Source organism: Apteryx rowi, unplaced genomic scaffold (assembly GCF_003343035.1).
Source record: "Apteryx rowi isolate R43461 unplaced genomic scaffold, aptRow1 scaffold_280, whole genome shotgun sequence".
Lineage (NCBI taxonomy): Eukaryota > Metazoa > Chordata > Aves > Apterygiformes > Apterygidae > Apteryx > Apteryx rowi.
Genome location: NW_020449197.1, coordinates 1,150,642 through 1,178,451, shown reverse-complemented (window position 1 = coordinate 1,178,451; position 27,810 = coordinate 1,150,642). Strand labels below are relative to the sequence as shown.

Below are 27,810 nucleotides of genomic sequence, written 5' to 3'. Positions count from 1 at the left end.
CTAAACTTTGCCAGTCTTTGCTCAATGTTTTGACTCTGTAGTCTTTTATTTGTATTTTTTGGCAGAGAATTGTCTATCGTCTTTGTAATCTGATCACATTCACCAGGGCAGAAAAATACTTCTTATCTGTTTGCTTATGATGTTCTACCATAGTCTGATTACTGTTAAGTAGTAAAGGCCATATCTGCCCTCATTGGAAGCTGGGAAAACATTTAGTGAGCATTTGCTAACAAAGACAACCATGCAGAAATCTCATGTCTGCATCTTAGGGATTGATCCAGCATGAAGTTCAGCTGTAAATTCAATTACGTTCTGAGATTGAGTGGGGTTCAAGCCTACAGGGCCTGGCATCCAGGAGAGTGCCCAAGGTGTGTCATGAGGCTTCTTTGCAGCAAGGAAGCACTGCTACCTGCTCCTTTGGATTGTAGTAGACATGTTGGCTCTTCGGGAGACTTAAGAACCTCTAGTTCTTGAAGACAAGTCAGATTTAGGCATGAGATATGTGCCAAACTGTACAGACTGGGGCAGTTTCTGCCACATGTACAGGAGCTGAATGTTATGCAGGACACGGCTTTGTAGCACTGCCCTGTGCTGTACTTGAGCACCTGATTCTGCCAAAGTCCAGATGTGCCTGTGACCAGCAGAACCCTGCTATTGTTGCTTCTAATCTTTCCTTCTGAAGCTGTGCTAGTAGTAGTCTGCCCCATCGGTCACTACCACTCCCTGCATGATCCATTGATTCCTCTTGTTGGTCAGCGCTTCAAATAAATGGAATGACATGTAATTCTTCCTTTTCTTTGCATTACCTTGAAGTAGTTGTTTCTGTGGCATAGACCATATCTCCCAAAATCTACTGACAACTTTGTTTTCCTGGTAAGATAACGTAGCAAGGAAAACTGCCTTGTAATGAAAGGCATTGAAATTGTAGATGGAAACTTAAATTCTGTTTTCATGGTTGTTTTTTCTTTAGAAATTTCTCTTTCATCTGTTTAGACATCCATTTATAGAACAGAATGGTAAAAAAAATGTTTTTCAAAAGATGTGAAATGTGTGAATTTTTTTTCAGTGATATGAGCACTGGTTCATTAATTTGGAGATTTTATGAGCTGTTTCAGATTTTACATGCCCTATTCTAGTAAATGCACTACATTAGAATATTTACTCCATTAGTGTTTTCCTCTGTGGATCTAAAGTGTTTTACAAAAGATGTTAAACACCATTATCTTTGTTTCCTCGGTAGTGGAATGCTTACTGATTTGCTGAAGATTACCTAGCAAACCAATGTCAAAGCAASGGATATATCCTTCAGTAGACTATCACATCATAACATCACTTTCATCACATAGTTGCTGAAATATACTGACATATCTTCATCCCTCAGTGAAGATGCAGATCCTTGATTAACTAACACACAAAATTTAAGGGATATATATTAAACTACCTAGGTTCTGACAGCACAAATTTATTTCTAGACTGATACCTGAATTTATTTGCAATGTTTACAATATGCTCCTTCACACTGACTAATTTATGGTTAGTGAGAAATGTCTATGTATTGAAAATAATATCTGGCAAAAGCACTACTGTTTCTCTTGGTGTGTCAGAGTTTATTATGATGGGATGACTAGAGTTCAGATGACCCTGCTAGGATTTGCAGATTACTCCAGTTCTGGGATGTAAAAAAGAGCAGTAAAGACACAGCATTCATTTGTATTTAGACACAGGTAAATGTAAATAAATTTTAGAGTAATAAAAACCATTACTTAATAAATACCCTTCAGGCAAAGAAATTGGCTCATGATCAAGAGTACTTCACCAACGAAACTTGATTGTTTGAAAGAAAATTTTGATCCTAGTGAGATTAAACTTATAGTGGGCAGTTTTCTTCAAACAAGCAATTAAGCCTTTGAACTGCAAATTTGCAGGACCTATTGTTCCTTCAGCTGAAGCCAGAGGCAAAATTCCTATTGAAGCCAAAGAGAACAAAAGAATGTGTGCACCAATTGATAGACATATATAACTGGAAAATTACTCATAGTTAAATTACAGACTGTTCAGTGGAAGCTTCCCTGTACTTCATGTCTATATTTGAATGGCAGTTGACTGTAAGCAGTTCAAGCATTTTCTACTCTGCTTCTCAGAAAAATTAGGTATTTACCAGCTTCAAACCAACACCAGTCAGTAAGTCTTTGGATTGATTCTACTGGGCTGAGGATCTAAGCCTCCAGTTCCAGACACTTTGTCAAAGATCAACTTGAATCTTTAACAATGTGCTCGGGCCTTCTGGGGCACTTGAGCGCAACAGAGAAATTTTCTGTAATTTTTGTGGCTTCAGTGCTTTCTGAAGCTAAGATACCCTTCAGCCTAATGAAAGGAAGGAAAGTGCTGAAAAAACTAGAATCACTGCATTTAAAAAGCAGTGACTTTGATAGAGCTTGGTAAAGATAYTGAGTTGTCCCACTAAAAAGATGGCCTAAAAATCAAAGCTTAAAATGTTGTCAGAACTTTTGTACTTCAGAATAGAGATGAAAATACAATATTTGCATTGTATGGGGACATAGTAGAAGAGAAGACATATGGACATATGTGACAACACCAATATGAAATGCAAACAGCAGTAATTAAGAACAGTTGTAGGAGATACTATTGTTTTGATGAAACTATTCTGCTTCATATGTGTCAACCCCCCCCCATCCCCCCAAATTGCTATGTTAAGTTATAAAGAAGTACAGTTTGCTTTTGATGCAGATATCTTTTTGGCTGGTTATTACATAACTCTTCTTGAATTAGGAGTTTTTGAGTTTTGAGTTGGGATTTTTTTCTTTCCTTTTTTTTTTGCAGTTCAGGGATTAAAACTAATACAAACAGTAAAGCAAACATCACATAAACCTGAGTTGTTCAAGCTCTACTACATGAGATTCATCGTAAAAAGACTTTTACATTACAGCATATTAAAATAGATAGCTGCAATCCCAGTTTTCTTGCAAATGTGTATGCTTCTGTAAAAAGTTTTAGCTAAATGAATTAAATTTTTGCACAAAGTTGATATTGCATATGAATTTATACAGCAATAGCTGAATACTGTATCTATAAACACATAACAAAATTAAGGTTAGCAATCAATAGAAAAATACAAGGCATCCTTGCCATTCATGTTTAGTGTAATATGTAGCCAGTCATAAGTTATTAAAAAAAATACACTGCAAAAGCCTGATAAATATGATCCCTTCTGTACCATTCACAACTACTAAGAATTTTACAATCAATAACACAAAAAATACAACAAAAGGGAACCCTTGATTGATAGCTGAACAGGAAAGTGCTGCTTTGATTGCTACTGTGTATTTTACTTGCAAAAAATGAGTTATCTAAAAAATCCTTAAGTTGAAGTCCATTGTTCTTTCCAGGCATCGGGAAGAACTCAGTGAATTATTGCATCATTTTAACCACATACAAACTGGTGTAAAAATATCAGCACATTACCAGGTATGTAATCAATTTAAAGCCATTTTTCCAGAAGACTATTTTTGCCATCTTCAGAAAACTTCACACATCTTTAATAATGTTTTTACTAGCATTAGAAAATTGTTATTCTGTGAGTTACCAATTCCCACCTATGTCTCTGCCTACTTTTTTGTCTTCTAGTCATCTAAGTAATCTGATATAAACCAGTTAAGTTTCAAGGCTTAAAATAAATTTGGATTTCAATTTAAATGCTTTCAGTTTCCAGCACACAGTCTAATTTTATCTCTTTGCCCAAGATCCCTGTCTTGCACTTTGTCTAGCCAATAACAACTTTGTAAAATCAATGCAGTAGAGAAAAAAATCCAGATTATCAGATACAGTAGGAATACTGCTACTGACTTCATTGATATAGTAGGCAGTAGTATCAGTTAATGTATTAGGACCCAGATCCTCAAAAGAAACTGCAGTGCTTCATTACCTTTGAAAGTCTGTGCCAAAAGTACCCAACAGCACTGATCGGTAGAAATGGGTAGAAGTGAGGTGGTCTTTTAATGTAAACTCTGCCAACCAGATGGCAGTATCATTCAAAACAGCAAAATCTCAACTGGTGAAAACAGACCGTCTAGCTACAATCTGTCATCCATCTTCTTAATAAATTGCCTGGCAACAGTGAATGTTGCACAACTGAAGCACTAAAAAGATCGTGGCTATTATCCCATGGCTAGTTTTACATTCACACCATCAAGAGAACTCCTGGAAAAAGATACAGAATCTTAAACTACAGAAGGCTCATAGAAGTTAGTGCTGTGTATTTAAAATTATATTAATTTTAACGCATGAGAAGACATCTAGTAAGTGACAGTGCAAGTTTCAGAGCTCTATTATGTTTTCTTTATATACATACAGCTGATATCTAATAGCCTTAAGTGTAAGAAAGATACTATACAGGTACTGAAAATAATAGTTGTTGGCCAAATTCTGCATTCCCATGTCAAGTACAACTTCTAATGAGTTCACAAGAATCCTTGATTGACCACAGAAACAGAATGTAGCCCGTCATAACTTATTCCCTTATATTATGATGGTATATTATAAGAATAAAACATTTGTACTTTAGAGGGACCATCTCAGTTTCCTGATGTTAGTTCAAAGAAGTAATATCCAACAGCAGCTTTTTGCATTATTGTTTAGAGTCCAAAAAATCTTTACAGATGCCTCTGATAATATCAGGAACCATCTGTTCCAATCCTGTAAACTCCCTAGTGAAGAAAACATGAGATTCTCTTGGTTCAGAAGCCATGTCTTTCAAATCATCCACAGGTGCCCAGGCAACACCAACAGAGAAGACTGTAATTCCTACAACGCAATAGTATAGTAAGAACAATACATAAGACCATTTTGTCTACGGACACAAGAAAAACAGCAGCTTAGATTGCATTCATTAATTAATTAAGATCAAAAAGGGTGTTTTAATACCTGCAGTCTATCAAAGATGATCAGATTTTGCCACTAAATACCAGGAATTAGAAGAATTTTTATGGTGTCAGTAAGATGGTATCTTAAGGGCTAGCATCTTAGTAGTTTTTATAGTGATACATGAGTCTAATATTGACGCAGTCAGACTTGAAACACAAGCAACACTGCCTTTGTTGTAGAATAATTTGGAAAATAAATCTGGATCGTTTGTTCAGTGCTTTCAAGTGTCAGCAGCCCAAGAGGTTTTTCAGTCAAAACTGCTTATTTCTTTCCTAGATGATGGGGAGACAATACTGAGTGGCATCACTAGTTGGAGCTTCACTGCATGACTTCAAAAAATTTTTTTTATCTGCTAATTTCTCTCCTGTACAGGAAAATAAGACTGGGCATACATTTTTATCTAAGCTACCATGAGTGAATCTACTTATACCTGGTTCCACATCACTGATTTTTCATCCTAATAGAAAAGAGTTCCTCACACCTCATGTTTTTCTGAATCTAAAACAGCTGTAATACTTGACTAACTCACTGGGGCTGTATTTGCAAACTTATATAAAATCTTGATATTTACAATACAGCAGAAATAGGTTAAGTCAACTTCCCACTACCTTTAAAGATAGGTCATTTACCTGCTTTTTGTGCAGCAGCAGCAGGCCCTCTAACATCATCATAAGACTGACCATCAGTCAAAACAACAAGGAAATTCATGTTGGGTCCATCTTTCATTGGCCCAAATACATTTCTTGTTGTGAAAGAAATGGCATCACCAGTAGCAGTGCCACCACTCATGTAACGAATGTTCTGGATAGCAGAGAGAACCTTTTCTTTTGTGGTGTAGTCAGTGAAGCTGAGCTCAGTACGTTGATCATATGTGAACTGCACAACTGCAATCTTGGAACCAATATCAGAGATCTCAAAAGTTTTTGCAATATTACTGATGAATTCAAGCACAAGGCGGAAGTTGTTGTCTCCAACGCTGCTAGAACCATCTATCAAAAAGCCTATGTTGACGGAGTTGTAGCACGTCTTGCTACACAGCATTTGCTCATGTGAACACAATTTTTGGACAAGAGGTTTTACGTATTTGGTAGTACCAAACCAGGTGGGCATTTGGTAAGAGAAGAAGCCGTTATTTCGACAGACAGCCTATTTAAAAATAAAAAGTCAAAAGGTAAATACTGACACATCTGCTGTATGCATAATTAATCAGACGCCTATGTAATTTTCTTTCAAAGGTAGATAAGAATTGTAGCCTGATATGTGTGTGTGTGTGTGTGKGGGGGGGGGTCCTTTAGAAAAAGAATACAAACATCTCCAGTTGAAGTCAGTGGAAGCTGTATCAGCTTGTCTTATCCACTAATTGAGTCAACCCTCCCCACCCCAGAAATTTCAAGGACTTTCATGTTATTCTTAAAAAGTGTAAGAACTGGAAATTGTAATTACCTTTTTTAAAAGTGACCTAAGTCATGGCTACTGAATATCCAAAGGATTGCAAGTTCTATATTTTTCTTTATTCACTAAAAATTAGGCTTCTATACTTTACATTTTAACTTAGCAAGCACTTTTTTTTCTTTTTTTTTTTAAATCTATAATGTGCCATAAACACACACACATAGTTGGGTTGAAGTCTAGCTCCAGGTCATCCAAAGTGCAATTTCCATTTTCCCTGTCTTCCATAGGATGCTCATAGAACACTAGGTAACTGAGAGAGGGATTCCTAAAAATCAGCTTTCCAAGGTGATATCTAATCTGGTTAAAATCAAAATGCAGAAGGGGAGGACAGGCCTCAGGCACCTAAGGTCATGTCTTTCTGTGCCTATAAGTACCTAAAAGAGTTGGACCTGCCTGTAATAACCCTGGGATCAGAAGCAAGCTATCTTGTGTCTTGAAGCGACAGAGCGAGCTGCAGCACTTTTTATATACATGCTTTGAGCTATGAACTTTCTAAACCCTCCCCATGAAAAATAAGAGATTTTCTCACTGAAGAGTAAGTAATGACCTAACACTTAAAAACTCTCGTGGGAGTAGAAAACCTGTGTTCAGATTCCTACTCTGATTTGTATAGAGCAAGATCCATAACTCTTCATCCGAGATGAATGCCTTGCTTGTCAACATGCTATACTAGGATGTGTTTTTCAATCTTTCATGTCTCTGCAGTAAAAGTAAATAATCTTCCACAGAGCAGGTACTGAAACATATGTCTCCCTGTCTGCCATTTCAGAATTGGAGATCACAAACCTGCATTTGATTGCTTTGACACACTCAACCATACCTAATATAGGGGAGTTCCTATTCTGAGAATCATCATGTAATTACAAAGTCCAAGGGCTTTAACTTGGCCAAGGCTCTGAACTGTGAGGACACTGATAGCCCTTTGGGGTAACATTTCTGTGGGCCAATTAACAGAGAGAAAAAAAAAAAGGAAAAAAAACCCTACAGTGGCAGCATATAATTTAATGAGATGAAACTGATAAGCTTACTTGAAATTTGCAGTCCCAATACTTTAGGCTTCCCGGTGATAATCTTTTAAATCACTTCATAGCAGAAATAAATTTTGGGGCTTTTTGGAGATTATATATGCACACACACATATGTAAGAATCAGTTCATTAGGACTTTAGGATGAAGTAAATTCTCTAGAATCATACCCATGATTGGAAAGTGAATAATGATATTCTCTCTTACTTTGTCAACAAAAGCAATGTCTTGCACCATTCCCAGCTCCTCAGCTGTGGGTTTTGCTACAGAGACGATGAATACATTGACCCCAAATTCTCTGGCCACTATACCAGCTTCTTCTATATCATCGGAGGGCCAGCCATCTAAGAACACTACAATGATCTTGGGGATTCCTTTACGTGCTCCATTTTCCAAAGAGAAGAATTTTTGAGCTGTGTGCTTCAAAGCTTTCCCTAATTTTAAACCAAAAAAGAATATGGAGAAATAATGTGATTACATTTCAGTACCAATTCCCTACCATTCCAGTGAAGTTATGCTGGATTTTAGCCTTTTATGCAATATGAAAAACTAGTTGATTAGTTCATTCTGCTAGTAAGTGAACTGAAGCACTGTAGAACTTGAACACCAACTGCAGGCAAAGAAGCTTAAGAACATCTGGTAAAAGGAGTAATGACTCTAGGATATGTTATTTCAGTTTGCCATAAACAAACAGAGCTTTCCTAGATTATAATACTAACAATATTATAAATAAAAGCATTTTTATTTTACTTAGTTTTGAATTGATGCTTCCAAGATAACCTGATGGGGAATGGGGGAGGACCCAGAACAACAACATTCAAACTCTCTTAATTTCCTGAAAATAATAAACCAAAATCTATTCTTGTCCCATAATCCTTGTCCTTTAACTGGAGAGGAAATTAGATTGTTACAAAACAATGTTTCCAAAGGTTAGTTAGGTGATTAGCCTATGGAACTATATGGAAGTATAACAAGGAAGCAACTTCATGGACATTTATGTTGTTGTGATTTAACAGTGAAATAGCATCCCAGGAGATCAGAGTAATAATGAAGTTTGAGCAACCTGTAACTTGGAAAACTGATAGAGCTGAGGAAAAATCACTGGATTTTTTCCCCCCATAGGCCTAGCATAGTACTAGGAAGCAGATATATTAGTGCCTGCCAAGTGAACTGGAAGGAATAAAGTTGAGGAGATACCTATCTTGTGAGATAAAACATATTTGGAATGCTCGGTCTCTTGTCAGACATTTGTCAGACATTTCTTCACAGCTACTTACTATTTATTCCCAGATTATTCTAACTCTTTAATTAGCCAGTCACCAAGAAAGAAATGCAAAGCCTATTAGGTATGACTTTGTCTCAAGAAATCACACAGTTACCAGTGAAAAATTCTATTACTATTCAAACACAGGAAATGATGCTCACACTTATGCTTTAATTATTGTATAATAAGCAACCTTAACCTCTGRAAACTAAGCGTAAGATGTGTCAATGTTCTAATGGAAAATATTAAACTAAGATGAGCTTGTCATTTAAAACACTTTCTTTCTTACAGAACTGAAGCATACGTACTTCAGTGTGTGTGTATATGTATACACACACACACATTTTTATATATATATATATTTTTTTTTCCACATATGCTTATGAAATGAAGTAATTTCTATTTTGGTGGAAGTATGAACTCACCTGTGTTAGAATTGCCTCCTCTGAACCCTAATTCCTTTATGGCAAACAAAACATCTTTTGCAGCAGTGAAGTTTTTCAGATAGAATTCAATTTTTGGATGTTCACTGTGGCAAAATAAAACATTAAAAAAGAAAACAGGGTTTATTTGACCAACAACAAAATGATTCAAACTATATTTTAGCTTGCTAATGCCGTAGTGGTATGAGCTTTGCTAGGAAAAGTGAACTACATACTTAGTTACTAAAATAGAAGTATGTTCCTAGTTTAATAATTCTCACAACCCCGTGCAAGAGGAATTATTTACCTAGCCAGGTAAATGAGGAAGAGGCTGATTCTTAAGCTTATTAAACAACTTAAAGTATTAGGTTGAACATCTATCCAGAAATAAATTTTGAACATGCCAGATTTCAAACTAAATGCATTTGTGTAATTAATAAACAAATTTGGCAGGTTTTCTATTATTTGTATGATAAATATCTTGTACATTTTAAAAATTCCTGTGAAATTAAAACAGTGCGAGTTATTTAATTTGAAAAGTTTACTAGCTACCAGCTCCACTAGCTACTGATTCCATTTAAGAAATGAAACATTTTCGCTAAACTGAGTTTCCAGGTTTCACTCTTTATTTACAGTAGGAGACAAATTAAAATAAAGGGTTTTTTTACACTATTAAGCATTAAAAACCTCATGACTGATTTTTAGTTGTATGTTTCAGTTACAACTGTACCTGTTCCACTACTCAAACATTGTTCTGCAGAATAGACTGTTGATTTATCTTATTAATCACTCAGTTATATTTCATGTAGATCTATTATTACCTGGCTTGTATGACTCCTACGTGAGGCCCTTCCGTTCCAATTCCCAGCATCACAGCTACTTTTCCAACAAAGTTTTTCTGCAAATTAAATCTACGCTGGCCGATATTGTAGCTTCCATCAATGAGAAATGCGATATCAGCTTTACAGTCTGTGAATATCCAAAGTAATTAGAATACTTAACACCAAATAAATGTTAGGACTTTGCATTGCAGAAGTTAAATCTGTGGGTTCCTACCTTTGTTTCCAGTCTTTTTCTCAAGGGGCTTCTTAGGTCTTTTGCCTTCAATGAAGGAAAAGGCATGGATTATTTAAGAACAAAAAGATGAAAAGACAGATGAAGGGAACTGTAAAAAGCTTAGATTCTAAGAGCTACGTTACAATATAGCCTGATTAAGAACTGTCTGGGGGTAACATTGCCCTTCAATCTGTTAATAATTAAGCTTACACTACTACCACTTTGCTCCTTGGAGGATATTCTTTTTCAAACATAACAGTTTTACCTGCCTTTCTACACCTGCCTAGCTGACTACCAAAACTTAGACAGAAAGCTGGGTGGATTTCTGTAGCTTACCATCCCAAGTCCTACCATTTCTCTGTTAGGACAGTGTACAGTTTTAATGTTTCAGAAGCAAATTGGGACTTAAACTGTAAATCAAAGGTTTTCCTCACAAACAGCATCTAAATCCAATATTTATTTATCAGTGGTCTTCATAAGAACTGATGTAGCCTTTTGGCATGTATCATCAGTCTTTTACTGGCAGCATTTTCTGTGGAGAAATTCACATGGCAACTAAATTTCCGCTACTTTAGTCCTGACAGCACTTAGCTATCACCTGGCTTTCAGATGCAAGATGTCTACTATTTCAATACTATTATTAACAAAGATGTCTACTTTCTCACTCGGTAGCTCAGAGGTCACAGCACTCAACCTGAAAACATGGATAATGAGGCAGTGTAAGAAGGATGCAGGCCATGCTCTTGCTCTCCTTCTCATCCCCTTTAAGGGTGGAACTTCACTTACTCTATGACCCTTTGTAAACAGTACATATCACCCACAGGGAAAGAAAAATACACTATTCAAAGCCATGCCTGTTTGTGCCATGTGATCAGAGTGGTAATTGTGATAAAATATAGAAAAAAACAAGAACTGAAATGAAAAGAAATGGGTGAAGAGATGGGATTTAGCACAGGAATGATGAAATGGTTCAGGATAGCTAGAAACTCAGTTTGGTAAAGAAGTAACTTCATTTTGTTCTATGGTTTCATTTTCATCAAAACAGTTATTTAAGAAGTGCATTAACACTACCATGAGCACAGACTACAAGCTCACCAAGGTTTTTCAGTGACAGCAAGGATCACATTTTCTATCTAGCCATGCTGCTTTTGTAAAAGAAAAAAAAGATACTATAGATAAGTGCTTGACTTAGAACATGTATTTATCCTTTGCCATAATGCATTATTATTCATTGGCTGCTTTGTTCAAGAAGCTAGAAGAGGTTGTGCAGGACTGGAGAAATGCAAGCACTTTTTCATGTTAAAAAGGAGCAGAAAGAAGTCAGAAAATTATAGTCCAGTCTATTTAATAATAATTCTTAAAATGAACATTCTGTTAACTGATCATCTTTGTATTTATAAATTGTTAAGGAATAGCCATGTGGATTTGTCAAAAACAATTGTCCTAAACTAATTCTAATTTTACTTTCTGACAAGAAAGCACAATACTATTTAATATTTCTTTAATGAATTGGAAGATGGAACAGGGAAGAGACTTGTATTTCCGATGGTACTGGTGAGATAAGGTTGCTACCTTTTGAGTGGACAGAATCAAAATCCAAAATTATTGTGAGAATTGAATGGTGGCTCAAAAAAACCACCAAAATATAATTCTGCAAGGATAAACTCCAGTAMTACTCTTAAGAAAATCAAATACAGAGATACAAAATGCAGAATAGTTAGGCTGCTAGGGCAGCAATAGTAGGGTAACAGAGGACAGCAAACTGAATACAACCAGCAACGTGGTGCTGAAAAAGACAAGTGTCCTCCTAGGATGTTTTGACATCCTCTGTCAGATCTAGGAGCCAATCACTGCATGCTGCTGAGCATGCTGAGGTCTCAGCTAGTGTGTTCTTCTTATGGTACTACATGTTCATGAAGCAGGCAAATATAAGAGTCTAGAGAAAGCACAGTGCTGAGGCATTTAGAAAATATACCTTGAAAGGAAAAGTTGAGAGTGTGAGATTTGTTTAGCCTAGAACAAAGAAAGCAAAAGGGAATGCAATAATGTTTTATGTTGGTTTAAAGAGGACAGTGACCTGTTGGCTGTGTCACTAATTGGATGAAAAGAAGTAATTGGCTTAATTTCCAGCAACAAAGATGGAGATTAGCTGACAGGAATTTTTTTTTGCAATTAAGACTAGTTAGAACTGGAAAAGATTAAATAGGGAGATTTTAATGGCTGTGTAGATTTTTAATAACCTAAATAAAACTGCAGAGATCTTCTAGGAACATTCAGTCCTATCTCACAGCAGAGATACAAAGTTTTGAAATCTCTTCCTGCCATGTATTTCTTGATGTCACCAGAAGCACACATCTGTCATCTAAGTTTATCACATCACATTGTTTTTTTTATGAACTATTTTACCTATAATGGTGGGTGTCATTTTTATCATTTTTTTCAAGCGCAGTAATTGAGAACATGTGAATGAAGGTGAAAAATTTGGTGGGAAAGTGCAGTTGTTTATTTTGTGTTCATCATTATTCTTTATGTATACAAACACAACAACTGTGTATAGTATTGGTAGCATTAAACTCATAATGAAAACTGATAACATGGTCTTTTAACAGGCAGGCCTAGGAAAGGAAAAAACATTTGTAAAGCCTGGCAACTGTTATTTGAATAGCAATGAGATCATCTTTACTTTTATCACCATGTGTCACAATGTATCCTGACACTAGGTTATTTCTGTAAGAAGGAATGCATTACTTGTCTTTTTTGTCACTTAATAGTAACAAATATCCCATGAGTTCCCAGACTCTTTCTTTTTTGTGTTACCTGTATAACTATTCTAAATTCATTCAAATTTTTCTTGATTTACATGAATACCACTTAAATCAGAATCAGTCTCCCATATTACAAGTGATTCCTCTTATTGCTGATGCAAGATATACTGGAAAAACAGATGTTATGTACATTTTCTTCTTTAAAAGTAAACAAAGCCCATAAAATAAGGCATTTTAGTCAGGCATTCATGCACTGCAGCACATCTTATCACATGAGGCTACCACTGTTAATACCCTCAGTTGCAGAGGTCTCATACCTGTAGAGGGACGTGCTGTTGATATTGATCGTCCAACTGCTTCAAGTGCTGTGTTCTTGGCACCTGTTAAAATATTGAAAGGATAAACTTACTGCATTTCGGTGTATTATATGAAATTACATGTGCTTGAAGAACACTGTATTTCCAATACTTTCTTCATCATCCTCTACTAGCTACTCTTGGAGGTGGGCACTGGCCTAAACAGATCTTTGGAGAGACCCAGTACTGCAGTGCTTTTTTTTGGGTAATAAGCTTCTCCTTTGTGCTTCTAAATTTGAAAAAATAGCAGCTGATAAGCAGTTACAGCATATCTAATTGATAAGAGTTTTTGAGCTGTAGCAGACACATTATTTCTAGCAAATGAATGCAGGGCTTGATCTTGGAGAAACGGAGGTCACTTGCACCTTCACTGAAAGTACCTGTAGTTTCAAGTTCTTAGCTATTAACTTTAATCCAAGGATTACTAGTGTCTTAGAGATGATAGGCTGAATTTTAGTTATGTAAACAACATGAATGTATTAGAGTTTCATTTCCCAAACTCTGAAAGAATGTACTAGAAGACACACAGACTTAGTTTAATGTTTTTTAAACCAAAACAGAATATATAACCAGTAGGCTTCTCTGTATGTTTTTATGAGGTGACTTAAGATAACTCAAGTGACAGGGAGTAACAACTTATTTGCAATCAGGTACTGTATCTCAGCTACATGGACAAAAAATTCTGGAAAAAATACTGTATCACATTGTGGTTTAATGACCACATTAAACCTAACTGACATTACTCCTATTTTTGGAGGGTTAGCCTTCTGCTTGCAAAGTGCCCTGAACAAGCTCTCCATATGGTCTGACAAATGCTACTGCCTGCACAAAGGCAGGCATGGGACTGCGCAGCTGGGGGAAGAGAAGAGCTAAAACTGTATGGCTGGAAGTGGTGGGAGGACAGGACCGCAACTACAGTGATGAAGCACCAATTTAGATCATCTTAAATTGTCATGCAACTACACTGCCAACTGCTTGTTTTCATGTGATTATATTCTGAATAGCTGTGATCCATTTTCATGTGTCAGCTTCAATACAGATTGACTAGCCTAGCTGAAATAGTATTTACAAGAAATTGTGGAAAAATTAGGATAAAATAAGAACTTAAAAGTGAAAACTTTTGTTACTATACAAAATCACAGTTGTTTATGCATACAGAAGTTTCCTTGAGTTATGTTAATGTTTCAAATAGAGTTTGCAAAATAATTAGTGTGATCCACCTACGAGTCACTGAGAAAGATGAAGCCCATCTAGCAAGCATCTGAGACTGGATCCCATTGGCATTTATGGCAGGGTAGTTCTCCTGTCCTGGGAGTGTCTGTACCCTTACAGCTCCTCCTGCACTGTTGATCACCCCTCTGAGACAGAAGAAAGGTTATTATAAAGTAGACATTTTAATCACGAGGAAATGCAAAACAATTTTACCATTCTTGTATGTGGGACACTCCAGCCTCCTGTAAAAGATGCTGTATAGGCAAGCAGTTGTGTCAAGACTGAAAAAAACCATAAGTCACTGAAAAGATTGTTAGAGAATCTATTCTGCTGAGCACCACAAAGACTTAAAAAAAAATTGTCAGAGTTTTAAAGTTCTAACATTGTTCAGACAGAAACCAAAGAGCTATGTGTAAAGGACTGATATGTATTGCTAAAGGAAAGAGCTATAGGAGAACGTATATATTTGAGTTCATTGTGACTCACAGATATTTGCAACTAAAACAAAATTTGCTATGTTCAACTATGAAATGACCAGATCTAAGAAACCTGAGGAAAAAGATTGTTGCTTATAGTACTAATTTGTATATAGGACATTGTGTTAGGGCACCACATAGAATGAAGTCAAAAATGGTAGGCATTATTGATAGCATCCATCAGATTACTGAGAAATATAAGAACAGAGCCAAAAGGGTCCTATTCATCTTACTCATCTATAGTATAGGTTAAATGTAAAATCAGAAAAGAATGAAATAAATAGAATGCAAATTATTAACTCAGTCCACATAAGATTCCTGCTTGCATTCAGTCTAGACTTGAAAATGGTATCTCAACAATAGATACTATTCAAGTGTGCAGTTTTTGTTAACAGGGATGTAGAGTAACATACCAAATCACAGCGTAAGAATTCAGAATACTTAAGTAATTGCTAATGCATCTCAGGTATCTTAATTCGTTTAAGCATACCACAATGAGTCCTTACGATACAGTTATATGGGTTAGTAGAAAAGTTGGAACAAATACAAAAAAGCTTACTGGTTAAAAAAAAATAATACGAAGTTAAATTTACTATCAGATTACTGCTATACTCTTTAATGCCTTACTAGAACAATCTGTTTAAAAGTGTAGAAGGAAAAAAAACAACCACAAAAGCCCAAACCACCTTCTAGCAAAATCTATGCAGGATGTTTCCAAGAACTGAATAGATTTGAACCTAAAAAAATTCACATCCCATACAGGTAGTTAGAGATAGTAGTCTAGTACTTAGAGAAGGCCACGACAGTTTTTCCCCTCATTGTGTTTCATTTCACAATTGAACGGGTTTTGAGATTGCCTATATCAGACTTGTCCCATCATGTGAAACAAATGTTTGAAAGTCTTACTGATGCTTGTGTGATGAGTCTCTCAGCACTATCAGGACTTACATGATTGTGTGCATATCCAACAGGATAGATTTATGTATTTAGGAAACTTCAGGTTTAAAAGCTACTATTGGGTGTAGGTGGAAAGATTGTTGTAGATGTTTGCATTTGAATACCTAAAGCATCATCAAAACTGCTTTTTATATATTTCACTAGCATATAAAGAGAGAATGGTTATATTATTTTTCAGAGGCCAAAATTTGATATTAAGCTTCTCTAAGAGGGGGGTAAAACCTTAATGCTTTGTAGYACTTGGGCAGGTATAGTACTGTTGGAGACAAACATCTGTTTCAAGACTACTGAAACACAACAATATGCCTTTGTATTTATTTGTCTTTTCTGCTTGGCTTCCTGCTTGAAAAGAGGTCCCAGCCTAATCTGATGTAAAACATTGCCAAAGGAGAATAATCAAGACCAGAGGTTAGAAAAAACTGCATGTGTTTATGGTAATATTAGCTCTGGGCATTTGTGGCAAAACCAGGTTCTACATAAATCTCCATGTGGACTACTTTTACAATATACTCCTCATTCACGGACATGGTTTGCATCTCTAAATAGAACTGTGGTTATATATATTTAATTCCTGTACCATGGAAAATTATGATAGTAGTTTCAAAGTATACATTATACAGACAGGTGACCTTTAGTAAAGTTATTCTGAATGCTAGAGTTTAAAGTCACATTATAAAGTTGGCAAATACAAACAGCACTACACAATTCTTTAAAAAGTGAGAGAAAAAAAAAAGACTGGAGCTTCTAATTGGTTGTTTTAAAACTGTCAGGAAAATTCAGTAAGGCAAAATTATTTGGGGGGAAATAAATCAGTGAACTTAAAAGATTTCAGTCTAATTAGAACATGATTTTCTTCTCCATTTCCTTGTTCTCCTTGACATTCAAGCCTTTACTAATGTCTCAGTCTTTAGGCATAAGGAAAGATGTGCAAGAAAATATAAAAATATAAATTCAAATAAGCTTTTTTTTCTTTTTTAATTATTAATTGGAGCCATTTCTAGTTTAAATTTATACTGGCAATTTTAGTGAAGTTACTTTGGGTTTGCACCAGCATAACTGATCTATGTCCAAGTCCAGCTCCCAAAAAGAGCTTAGTATTTCTTCCCATTTCCTTTGTTGTGAACTTGGAACTTTAACCACTGGCTGGATTAAGCCCAACAAGACCACATTTTGTACTGATAGCTCAACCTGACAAGTTTTCCTGGAAGCAATGATTTCATCCTATCTTGTTCATCACATGAACAGTTTTCTCCATATTGTGCCAGTATGTCTCTTTGTCTTTTCATTCTGATTGCCATTAAATCATTCTGGAAGAACCTAGAAGTAATGCTCTGCTGAATTTGGGAATTGTTTCCTCTGAAACCAGAGTGGAAGATTTATTTGCTCCTATCTATTTATCAAAGGCATCTATTGATTCCGTATTTCATCATAAATCATAAAGCTCTCGATGGTGTTCTAAAGATGCACTATTTTCACATAATAAACTCTCCTTGCTATTTTCAATGCGGGGGGGGGCTAACATTAGATGCAAGTATAATATGAACTATATATCTTTTTGAAAATTATTCCTCTTCCCTTGCCATTTTGTTCTGTAGGTAAATTAACAAGTGTGTTATAAACCATCTTTTAACACCTCAGTTTTACCTGAGGTGTTTCTTCTAGCTAGTTTAGTCAGATATATGCTCAAGTGGAGTAAGCCGTATTGTCAGTCTACCTTTATATTCTGTATGACTTTGGCAAGTAACTTTTCATGGCCATTTACGATGCACTTTAGAAATGAGATTCATCCTGTGTAGATCTACAGTAGTATCTGAGTGGTAAAAAGGTGCCTATGCATATCCTCAGGATATAGTTTGTCATTAAAATCTGGTTTTATTTTCACTGCTGTACTTTGTTCATGTGCCAATGACTTGCATGCCTGGCTGTTTTGATTATACTGTAACTGTAGATTTTCCAGATACAGCTTTCACTTCCGTAGTCACTATGTTTCTTGCTACTGTCAGAGCTGCCAAAAAGCAATGTTGTATAGAGGCTGTCACTCCATTCTCTTGCCTAGCTTCACTGTTAATAATCATCATTTATACTTGCGCTGTATTTTTCATTCCATAATACACACAAATTAAACAGAAAAGGAGACACATGAGGAAATAATCCAGTATCTCACTGTGCAATAGCTCATGGGAGGAAGAATACTGGCCAAAAGGTGGCAGAAGATATAGGACCTTCTTATATGAAATAAGAATTCCATCCAAAACCTAATTAAAAATTTAAACTGAGGTCAAAGAGCAGATGGGACTGAAACTCTTCAAAGTAAAGTGCAAGAACTTGTTTGTCTGCCCTGTCAGAGAAAGAGATACAGGGCTGGCTTGATTTTGCTGACCTTCAGATGCCTTTTTCAAGGGAGTCTCCACATCAGACCTGATGCAGAGGGACTCTTCTGGTTATGGGAGATGACCTTTATACGTGTAATTGCAGTCAGCAGTCTTTGACACAGCAGTAAAAAGCTGAAATACTGTCTATTGTTAAAATAAAGGGAAAATATAAGATTTTCACCTTTATGAAAGTGTTTTTGCTCTGGGTAAATTTTCAGTTGTTCTTTGGAATTTGCAAAATTCATGCTAGATTTCTCAGATGGAGAGAGAGCTCTCTTCAGCATGCCTATAAGCTACTGACTTGTTTAAAAAAGTTTGAGATGAAGCTGAGTGCCTATTCTCTAAAATGATCTTAGCTCTGTAAATATAATGACCAGCTACATAAAATTATCTAAAAATTACAAAACATTGTCCATGAAATGTACAAAGATAATGTTACTATGCAACAAGGGGTGGGAGTGGGGGAATGAAAGAAAATGGCTTTGAACATGGACTTTCCTTAGATTGGAACATTTAGTCTTAGAGCAGCAGGGCTGCAACTGGATTGTTAAAACTGAACAGATAAAGTCTTGTAGTTCAGAAGCAAACGTATCCTCAGAGAATAACATAAGCCTTTATGCTTATCATATATGTCAGTGAGTAGGCAATCTGCATTTTCTGCAGAGGGGAAAGAGCAGGAAGGTCACTGTCTGCCATGCTATCCAAGAGTGGACTTTTAACCTAAAGTCCCTGCTACCATGGGAGAGTGAGGAGTGCTTGCTGTGATAACACTTGGCATTTCTGATAGGATCCTGTGATGAAAAGTTATTCTCAGGGGGCTAGGATCAGACATGACAGCTGAAGTATCTGAATTCCCATCTTCGCTTCCCACTATCAGCAGCTACATAAAACTTCCACATCCTCCCCCTTTCTCCATTGCTGCAAGAAGCACCCTCCCCTTCTCTAAACTGCAGTCTCCTACCGCTGCCTGCCTTCAGTTACTGATACTGAGCTGTTCTGGGTTTCTTGCCAGCATCCCCTTGCCCCCCTAGGTTCTGCTCTCTCTGCTGCACTCCTGTTGCTTTTGGCAAGAAAAAAGGCTCAGCAGCAGAAGCAGACAATGTACCAAAGTGTCCCAGTAAATGTAATGTCGCCCAGAAGTCCAGTCCTTCTGGCCAAATGACCTTGCTGCCAGTCTTTTTCTACCAAACACTGGAACAGCTCAAGGGTGGTCAGTCTTCTTTGTGGTTAGCTTGTGGCCCAAGGACTGTTGTGGCCAAATTGGTAACACCATGATATACTTCTGTTACACTTAATTCTGGAAACCTGATGTTTAATTAGGTATGTTTCCACCCTGTGAATAGTTACAAAGGTTATGAAAAATTTTACATGTCTATTTAGCATCTAGAAATTACCAAATCATGTTAGGTCTCCATTTAGTGGAATTGGCACAAGCTGTGAACTTAGTCCTTAATTTGGTCTTCTGATTATTAATCCAATTAATCAGTCAATGGTAGATTTAACTCGCTTCCTTACACCTACATAGTGTCAGCCTGGTAGGAGGCTCCTCATTCTTCCCCATAACAAGTAAAACTTCTATTCTTCTTCCCAGAAAAAGAACGATATTAAATAAATACTCTGTTTCCTGAGAGTAATTAGGCATAACATAAGGAGAAGAAAAGCAAAATACAAAAAAATAAAACAAGCAGAAAAGCTTACTCATCTAGGGTATACAGAATTATTCATAGTTAAATTCTGCTGAATTCTTTAACTGCACTGTACATTTTTTTCTAGCTTTAACAGTTGCATTGCAATAATAGAATGGATGAGCATTATTTGGTGTATATATAAAAGGAATCAAGCCTTAATTTGGACCCAACACACACAAACTGCGGGCAGGGAACAAAGGGAACAAACCTAGGCTCACACAACYGTTTTTCATTATTAAAACCACCCTCCACCCCGCATGAGCTGCTCCTGTCATGCTTCTTCAAACAGATAATCATCAGAACATATACCTAGTTTTGTTATAATGGCATCAGATTACCATRATTACCTATTAGCAATAGGTTCTTGGAGTTACTTGGGCACAAGCATGGAATTTAGCCATTTTAACACAGAGCTAGAAGCAAGTATTCTGCCTGTTACTGGGTTGGGTTTTCTAGCCTGCACTGAAGTTAGAACAGCCAGCCCCCAGCAAGCCTTTGTTACTAGGACCAGTATTTGTGGCCATGGATAATTCCAACAAAACCAACAAGTAAATAGTGATAAGTTCTGTTCTCAATATGAAAGGCTAACAGGACTCATAGCTCCTAACTTAGAGGTACTGTTCAAAAACAAAAGGTGCTCCCGAGTAGAAGATTCTTTCATCTATAAGTTTGACAAACTGCTCTTTCAAAATACTGTACTACAATCTATCATATTCAGAATACTTAAACATTTTTAACTTGTACTAAAATACTTACTGGAAGACATGGAATAGAAGAAGGGTAAATACATTTTAATCCCTTCATTGCCATTAGAACCCTCAAATAAGAGTTTTTCAAACAGGGCGCATATTTCACAAGGATTATAATTTAGATTGATGCTTAGTATGGAAAAAACAGTACTGCATAAATCCTGTGCTTCTGAGTTGCATAATAATAGTGATAATAATAATACAGTTTATAAAGGTACTGACTTCAGTGAAGAACTAAATGATGCGTAAAAGCCTGTGCTTTGTTACCCTGGAGAAAAAGTAGACAAATCTTGAAGAGAAATCTGTCTCTTCTAATACCTCCTTCTTTTATAAATGTTAATTTTCTGGTGCTGATCTAAAAATTGTATTCAAAACCTAAATCACGTGAACATTTTTCAGTGTTTTTAGTATTGCACTAGAGAGATTCTACTGAGATCTGCAGTAAAAACAATACTGAACTGGAGAAAAACAGATCTTGCAGCATAGCTGCACAGGAGTTGATGTTTTTCCAGCAGCTAACACAGAAAGCACAGAATCCCATCTGTAAAGGAAATGGAGCCTATTGGGTTTTGTTGGTGAAAGTTTTTCTGCAACGGTAAACACTTACAACAGATTTAAGACTGCTGCCTAGCAGATCGGGCTGGTGACTTTAGAAACTAACATTTTAGCTTTTGCAATATTTCAAAATACTTTAGTCTAAGTGCCTTTGGAAAAAAGTCTTGATGGCAAAAAAATTTTTCTCTTGAAGCAAAAAATTTAAGAGCCATGGTCTTGATGGACCACATTCACCCAAATCTTGGTTGCGTCCATTTGCCTAGGAGCTTAAACAGATTTCAGCAACTTCAGGAAAGATGTCATGAAAGTTAAAGTAAGAAAGCAAATCCTCTTTTATTCTCTAGTTATATTTACACTGTATCCTTCTGTGTCTACAAAGGATACAAAAGTTATCTTATACTGAAAGTTTGTCTTCTACTTTGCCATTTCACAAGTTTAAGAATGCTATTTTCAGGAACACTTAAGCACAATTCAGCTTTTTCCTTTCTCCCTTGTTCTCCATTCTTCTAATGGCATTCCTAGTATATCTTTAGAAGTCCAGAAAGTCTTTATTTGTGATAGAGTCAAAAGGTTAAAATTTAAAAGTGTAGCAAGCTTGCTTAACACATTAATTAGCAATCATCTGACATACCTGTGGATGGCAGCTCCACAGACACTGGAAAGAGAGGCATAGACTCCATCCCCAAAGACATAAAACTGCCATAAAGGACAGTTTGCTGGGCAAAGGACATCTTCTGTCTCCTTTTGAAGGTCAAGTCCTCTTGTAAAGCATGTGATAGCAGTGGAAACTGAAGAAAAAAAAAATTTGTGACCTGAAAAATCTTTTAAAACCCATACACTGTTTCCAAGTTTAAAGCAATATTTGAATTTAAAGTTAGGTATAGTGCCTTGTCTTATGCTCCAGTAAATCTGAATGGATATCTTTGGAGCTTAAAAGTGTGCAGCTGTGGCAAGGAAGAACACACACTTTTTCATTAATTTAATGGGACAGAAATGGTGAGAAAAAAAACAAGGTAGAAAAAGTAAAAAAAAAAAAAAAAAAAAAAAAAAAAAAAGCCTCTGGCCAAGAACAGAATGTGCATCCAAAATGTTACTTTTTCACAAATAAATAATTCGACATTCTACTGGATGTTCCCCTGCAATGCGCCCTCAGATTCTTTGATGGTCCTTCCTGGAAAAAAAAACTGGTAAAAAATAAAAAAAAAAAAAAAAAAGATTGAAATAAGAGAAAGTAGCACAGAACATTAAAATAAAAATCCAAGAAGTAATACAGGGGGGAAAGGTAGCAGCAATTCAAAACAGCTGTAAGTTTACTAGGGAGGCATAAAGGCAAGGGGAAGACCTTAGAGGACTGGTGAAACACAGGWCAGAGCAGCACACTCCAAGAAAGAAGTTAAATGACTCAGAAGTCCCCAAAGTAATCTCCAGCAACAACATCTCCAAAACACTTAGGAGACTCCAAACCTTCCGTGCAGTGGAATTCATGAAGCAGGTTGACAGCAGCATTCCCCTTAGCCTCTGCAATAAATCCTATGGAGGCTGTTGTAAAAAAGGGAGTATCTATCTCCTTGCTCCAATAATACTGGTATTATCTAGAACATTCATACCAATTCATCACAGTGAAGACTACATCATTAGCATTGTGAAAACAATTGTCAAATTCACCCATTGAGAAATAGAAGTTATTTATTCAGTTTAGGCACATACATTTTTCACATAATACAACTTTTAAAGAAGGAAAGGCGGTGTACCTTGTGTTACCATCATTAAGCTTTTACTGTGTTTACATGTATGCAGTGTATATATGCAGACCACCAGTATACAATTTTGTCTGGCAAACTGAAGCTTTTTGAGAACTTAGAGGTCATTATTTTGGATACTTACAATCATTCTACTACCACACAGTAAGGCTTATCCAGCCAATCTGGCAGCATGGCATATTAAGGCTTTTGCTTACATCAACATCAATTCAGTGTCACAAATTCAACCTGGATATTTATTCTGAAATTCCTAAGAGCAAATGTTGCCCTCACCAAGCAATAGAAGATGCAAGAACCCTTTTTGTATATGTACTCAAAGTATTACTTTTTCAGAACATTAAAATGAGAACTGGCAGAGACTGGCTAATGTATCAGTATATACACCACAGTATTGTATCCCAAGGAAAGCATGTTTAGGGGATTAGAGATCTGTCCCTCATGGGCTTCTCAACTTTTCTCTCTTTCCCTAGAGCATTTACTGACCCTGACATAAGCTGCTGTTATTTGAAARAAAAGATTTCCCCTAATCGGCAGACAAAAGAGCAGTCACCATGTGCCTCCTGCGAATCTCATTAGGATTAGAACTGAAGAGCAGAATATTTAGGTGCACAGTAGAACTCATTCTTGCTGCCTAAATTAACAATGAAGATGTTTATTTTTAAGTATATGCAATCCTGTACTGAAATTGTTAAACTACCTAATCACATCTTTCTGAAAATCTTTGTTGCTACTTGTGGGCACAAAGATGTTATGTAAATATGCTAACTATGTCTATATAACCCAGATTAAGGAAAGAAAAAAAGTGGTAAACACTTTCATTTTCCTTTCTCAAGATAATAAAAGCTCTCCATCTAGCAAGAACCACTGTAAAGTGGTTTAATCTGATTCTCAAGTATCCAAAAAATAAAGTATTTTTTATGACTTACAGTCTTATCTGCTCACAACAGCTTCTCCATAAAGCTCACACATTTGCCTTAAAAAACAAGTGTCTGAAAAACAAGCAGAATCACCATGCTTGTGCCCAGAAGAAAAAAAAGAAACTTTGATAAAGGCTTGATAAAAAATATCATTACTTTCACTCTTGAAAGTGCTACATTATTGGTGTTATGCTAGAAGAAGTTGACCTGCTTTGCCTTTAGAGTCCCCCAGTCCTTCCGTGAATGCTCTGCCAGGTGTTAGCTATTACTGGGCAGTAAGGAGCTAACATCCACTAAGTGACAGCTAGTGATTCCATGAGAGTCAAGCAACAGCTGGAAGGCTGGAAACCTTTGGAGCAATCCAAGCATTATTTATCATTGCAATGAGCATTAATGGTAATCTTTGCTTGCACGGTACTACTTGTGCCACATGCCCTGGAACATTTTTCAGGCCTCCAACAAGTGCAAGACATCATAGTAAGTTTATAGTACCTGTCATTTTTAATGTACTTAAGTTGACTGAATCCTCTGACAGCCTATGAAGACAACAGTTAGATACATCTTGTTAACACACCTCTTATGCTGCTTGGAAAACTATTTCTCTTTCACTCCCAAGCACTTACTAAACACAGTCATTTGTCAGACTAATATTTTGATAGGGTGGGGAGGGGAGGTAGGGGATATCTTGCTGTGTTTTCCCTAGCTGTGAAAGCGTAGAAATCCCCTGTAGTGCTATCACTGGGTTTTGGCTGCCTAAAGACTGTCATGATCTAGACCACTGAAGATGGGGGAAGGAGGGAGAGGGGGGGCTTCCTAGGGAAGAAAGTAAGTTGCTACTGTATGAAATAAGGACCTGTAGCTAGGGGCTTTAACAGCTCATACCTCAGTTGGATCAGCAGGGTGGGGACCTTGTAACACACTTTCAAGTACATTATGCTGTTAATTAAGAAGCAACAATTTCATTTTGTTTTGCTATGTAAACATATTTTCCTATATACTATAACTGGGACTAACATTGTTATGAGCAGCATCAAAATGAGAAGTACTGGGCACTAAAATTAAGAGTTATGGTACCAACCTTGCAGTGAATTTTGTTCTTCCCTGATAGTTAATGTATCATCACCTATCCAAACCTATGAGCAGTCCCATATGAACAGGAAAGTATGTTATCAACTCTTAATATTGGATCATGTAAAATAGTTCTTTGCCAACTTACACACTAATCATTTTCCCAAATTTCATATGTGATGCTATTAAAATTGAAGAAAGCAGTAGGTTTTGTTAATGTACTTGAGATACTTTATCATAGCAAAACCAGCCAAAAAGCCATCTATAAAGTAACCAAGTGTTTTGTCACTGTAATTTAGTAATACAGTAACAGTTGAGATATTTCTCTGAATACTTATGTTACCCAATACATGAAAAGTTTAAATCTGTATATTTTGCAGGAAGGAAAGATAAGCTTGCAGTTTAAAGAAAAGGACTCAGTCCTAGACTCCTATTCATTCTGGGCTCTGCCAGAGGCTGGAGACCAATGTACATATGAATGTAAACTTAGGCCTTCAAAACTGCAATGAAATGACCATATTGGCACTCAAGACACACACTCTTTATGCCTCACAGAAGCACACCACGTCTGGGTACATTGTAAAAACAAAGTACAAAGAAAAAAAAAATTGTATTTCTTCCTGATTAAAGGCATATTTAAAGGTAAGGATGGATGTCTTCCATCAGTGTTGACCCTAAAAAAAAAAAGAAGAGAGAAGAAAAAAAATAATGAAGGCTGTTTTCTCCTAAAACATCCATCTAGTAACCATGCTTTCAGTCATTCCCCTCAGTTTCCATATTTTTGTTGCCTCATCCCATATACAGATTTGCACTGAATGGCTGTTTCTTACTCCCACATGCAAAAACTTTCACATAGTTCTTGAAAACAGTCACTAATTTAGAAGACTCTAGCAAAACAGAAGAACTCAGATTTTAGCTATGGATTTTAACCTTGACATTTCCATCCATTGCTTTGGGAAAGCAGAATTTGTTTCTGTGTATATAGAAAAAAAATCCCCATGTACATTATTATAGAATCAGGGATTCATAAAATAGCTTAATGACTCCTGTCCCTATTATGCTGCTTATTGCTTTATGTATTTAGTATTATTTATTTATGAAACAGGAAGATTTGGGGTCCTTGCTATCTTGCGCCTTCAAATATGCCTGGGTTTTATTTTATGCAGTGACTACTTCCACAGCCTTGTCTAGATTAGAAAACAAACAAAAATTACTATTAAAAATACCAGCTTATATTATTGGAAAATTTGTTCACAGGTTATGTAGTATTCATATAATGTTAAGCGCATATGCTGATATGGACAAGGTGGGTATGAGTACCTAGGTACGTACCTCATACCATACATACGAGCCTAAATCCATTAGATTTGCAAGGAAACTGATGTTCTGTCATTACTTCATACAACAGAATTTAAGTGCTTTCATAAAAGTTTCTGCAAGCTTGTAGTGCAATAACCAAATGCCACTGAATTTGGGCTCACAATAATGGTAAGACACAATCTCATAAAGCATCTGTTCATGTATTATATAAAAACATTCTGGTACTTTTGGTAACCAGGTAGAGTAAAATTACATTTGCCAGTGTTCCCTTAATGTTAGTTTAGTTGGTTCCAGATACCTTCAGTTTACAGTGGCTTCTTCTCCAGTTCTGCGGGGAAGCATTATAGCGAACTTTTCACTTGTTTCCTGCAGGACTGTTGATATTTCTGCAGTGCACCCATAAAATAAAAAGGAAAGGAATTGAAGTTGGAGTAGATTTTCCATTGCCCCCCTCCTCTTTTTCTTCTTTTTTAAGTCATAGCACTCCTGTGACATATAGCCATTATCACAGAAGCACAAAAGAATCTTCTGAGTGTTTTAAAACAAAAAGAGCATTAACTCTCGCTTCATAATTATTGTGAAATCCTTAACAATCATGAGAAAAGCTTGAGATCACTCACCCTCTGCAGGCCAGGCCAGTGCCTGGAAGCGCATCCTTCCAAGAGTGCCTGCCCTCCCTTGGTGAAAGGCTCTGCTGGAAGGGGCAGACAAACTGCTCGTGTCCCTTTGATGACTTAYTTCTTTAACTGTTTCCTATGGCTCCCGATTCCCTTGGTTCGGCTCTGGCTCCGGGAGACCCCATTCTCCAGCAGCAGGGATCCAGTCCAACAGGGCATGTAGCAATTGCCAATTCATGCCCTTGTAGGCATGTTGAGTTCTCTTTTGCCTTCCAGGGCAAAATAATGGCAGGGCAGGTTTAAAGAGTTTGTAATGATTCCGTAGTCAGAAATACATTGGAGATCCTCAAATAGGCAAGCACTCTGTGAAAGCCTTTGTAACACACACAAATACACACACACACGCTCTGATGCTATCAGCATTGCCCTTGAAGGAGGTATTTGTTACCATTGCCCGTCTTCAGTCTATGCCTGGAGGAAATTCCCCCCCCCCCCCCGATCTGGAAACATTCCCAGATATCCTCCATTTCCTTTTGCATCCTCCCCCCAGTCTTTTCACATTTCTCCAAGCCCTACTGCTTCCCCTGAGAGCAGTGCCAGGATAACACGTTCCCCGTGCCCCTTTCGCATCTGTGTAGCCCGTCCGCTCCGAGGACCAAGGGTGGCGTTTCCGTCGGCGCCACGCACGTTTCCTCCGTCGCTTCGCCTGGTGATCCCCACGGACCAGCCGCCGCGGTGCGGACGCTCGCTCTTCCCGAGCTCTCGGGACGCGTGGCCCGGTGGGGCTCGGCCCGCCGGCCGGCACCAGCGCAGCGCCCGCAAGGGGAGCGCCGCCTTT

General features: G+C 36.9%; 1 protein-coding gene and 1 long non-coding RNA gene across 2 annotated transcripts in view; both read right to left on the bottom strand.

Annotated features, from left to right (window-relative positions):
• Positions 1-3,024: 3,024 nt before the first annotated feature.
• COCH (cochlin) overlaps positions 3,025-27,810 on the bottom strand; it is a 25,263-nt gene continuing 477 nt past the window's right edge. Inside the window, exons 3-11 of the mRNA XM_026068891.1 lie at positions 21,922-22,078; positions 14,506-14,639; positions 13,243-13,305; positions 10,161-10,205; positions 9,926-10,073; positions 9,108-9,211; positions 7,626-7,852; positions 5,571-6,087; positions 3,025-4,821 (exon numbers count right to left, since the gene is read on the bottom strand). Coding sequence (XP_025924676.1) covers positions 4,646-4,821; positions 5,571-6,087; positions 7,626-7,852; positions 9,108-9,211; positions 9,926-10,073; positions 10,161-10,205; positions 13,243-13,305; positions 14,506-14,639; positions 21,922-22,078 — 1,571 coding nt within the window. The 3' untranslated portion in view covers positions 3,025-4,645. The remainder of the gene's footprint in view (positions 4,822-5,570; positions 6,088-7,625; positions 7,853-9,107; positions 9,212-9,925; positions 10,074-10,160; positions 10,206-13,242; positions 13,306-14,505; positions 14,640-21,921; positions 22,079-27,810) is intronic.
• On the bottom strand, positions 22,963-27,410 carry LOC112967575. Its single transcript, XR_003254020.1, has 3 exons — positions 26,976-27,410; positions 26,654-26,741; positions 22,963-25,709 (listed from the first exon to the last, which is right to left on the bottom strand). It is a non-coding gene; the product is annotated as an uncharacterized LOC112967575 (long non-coding RNA).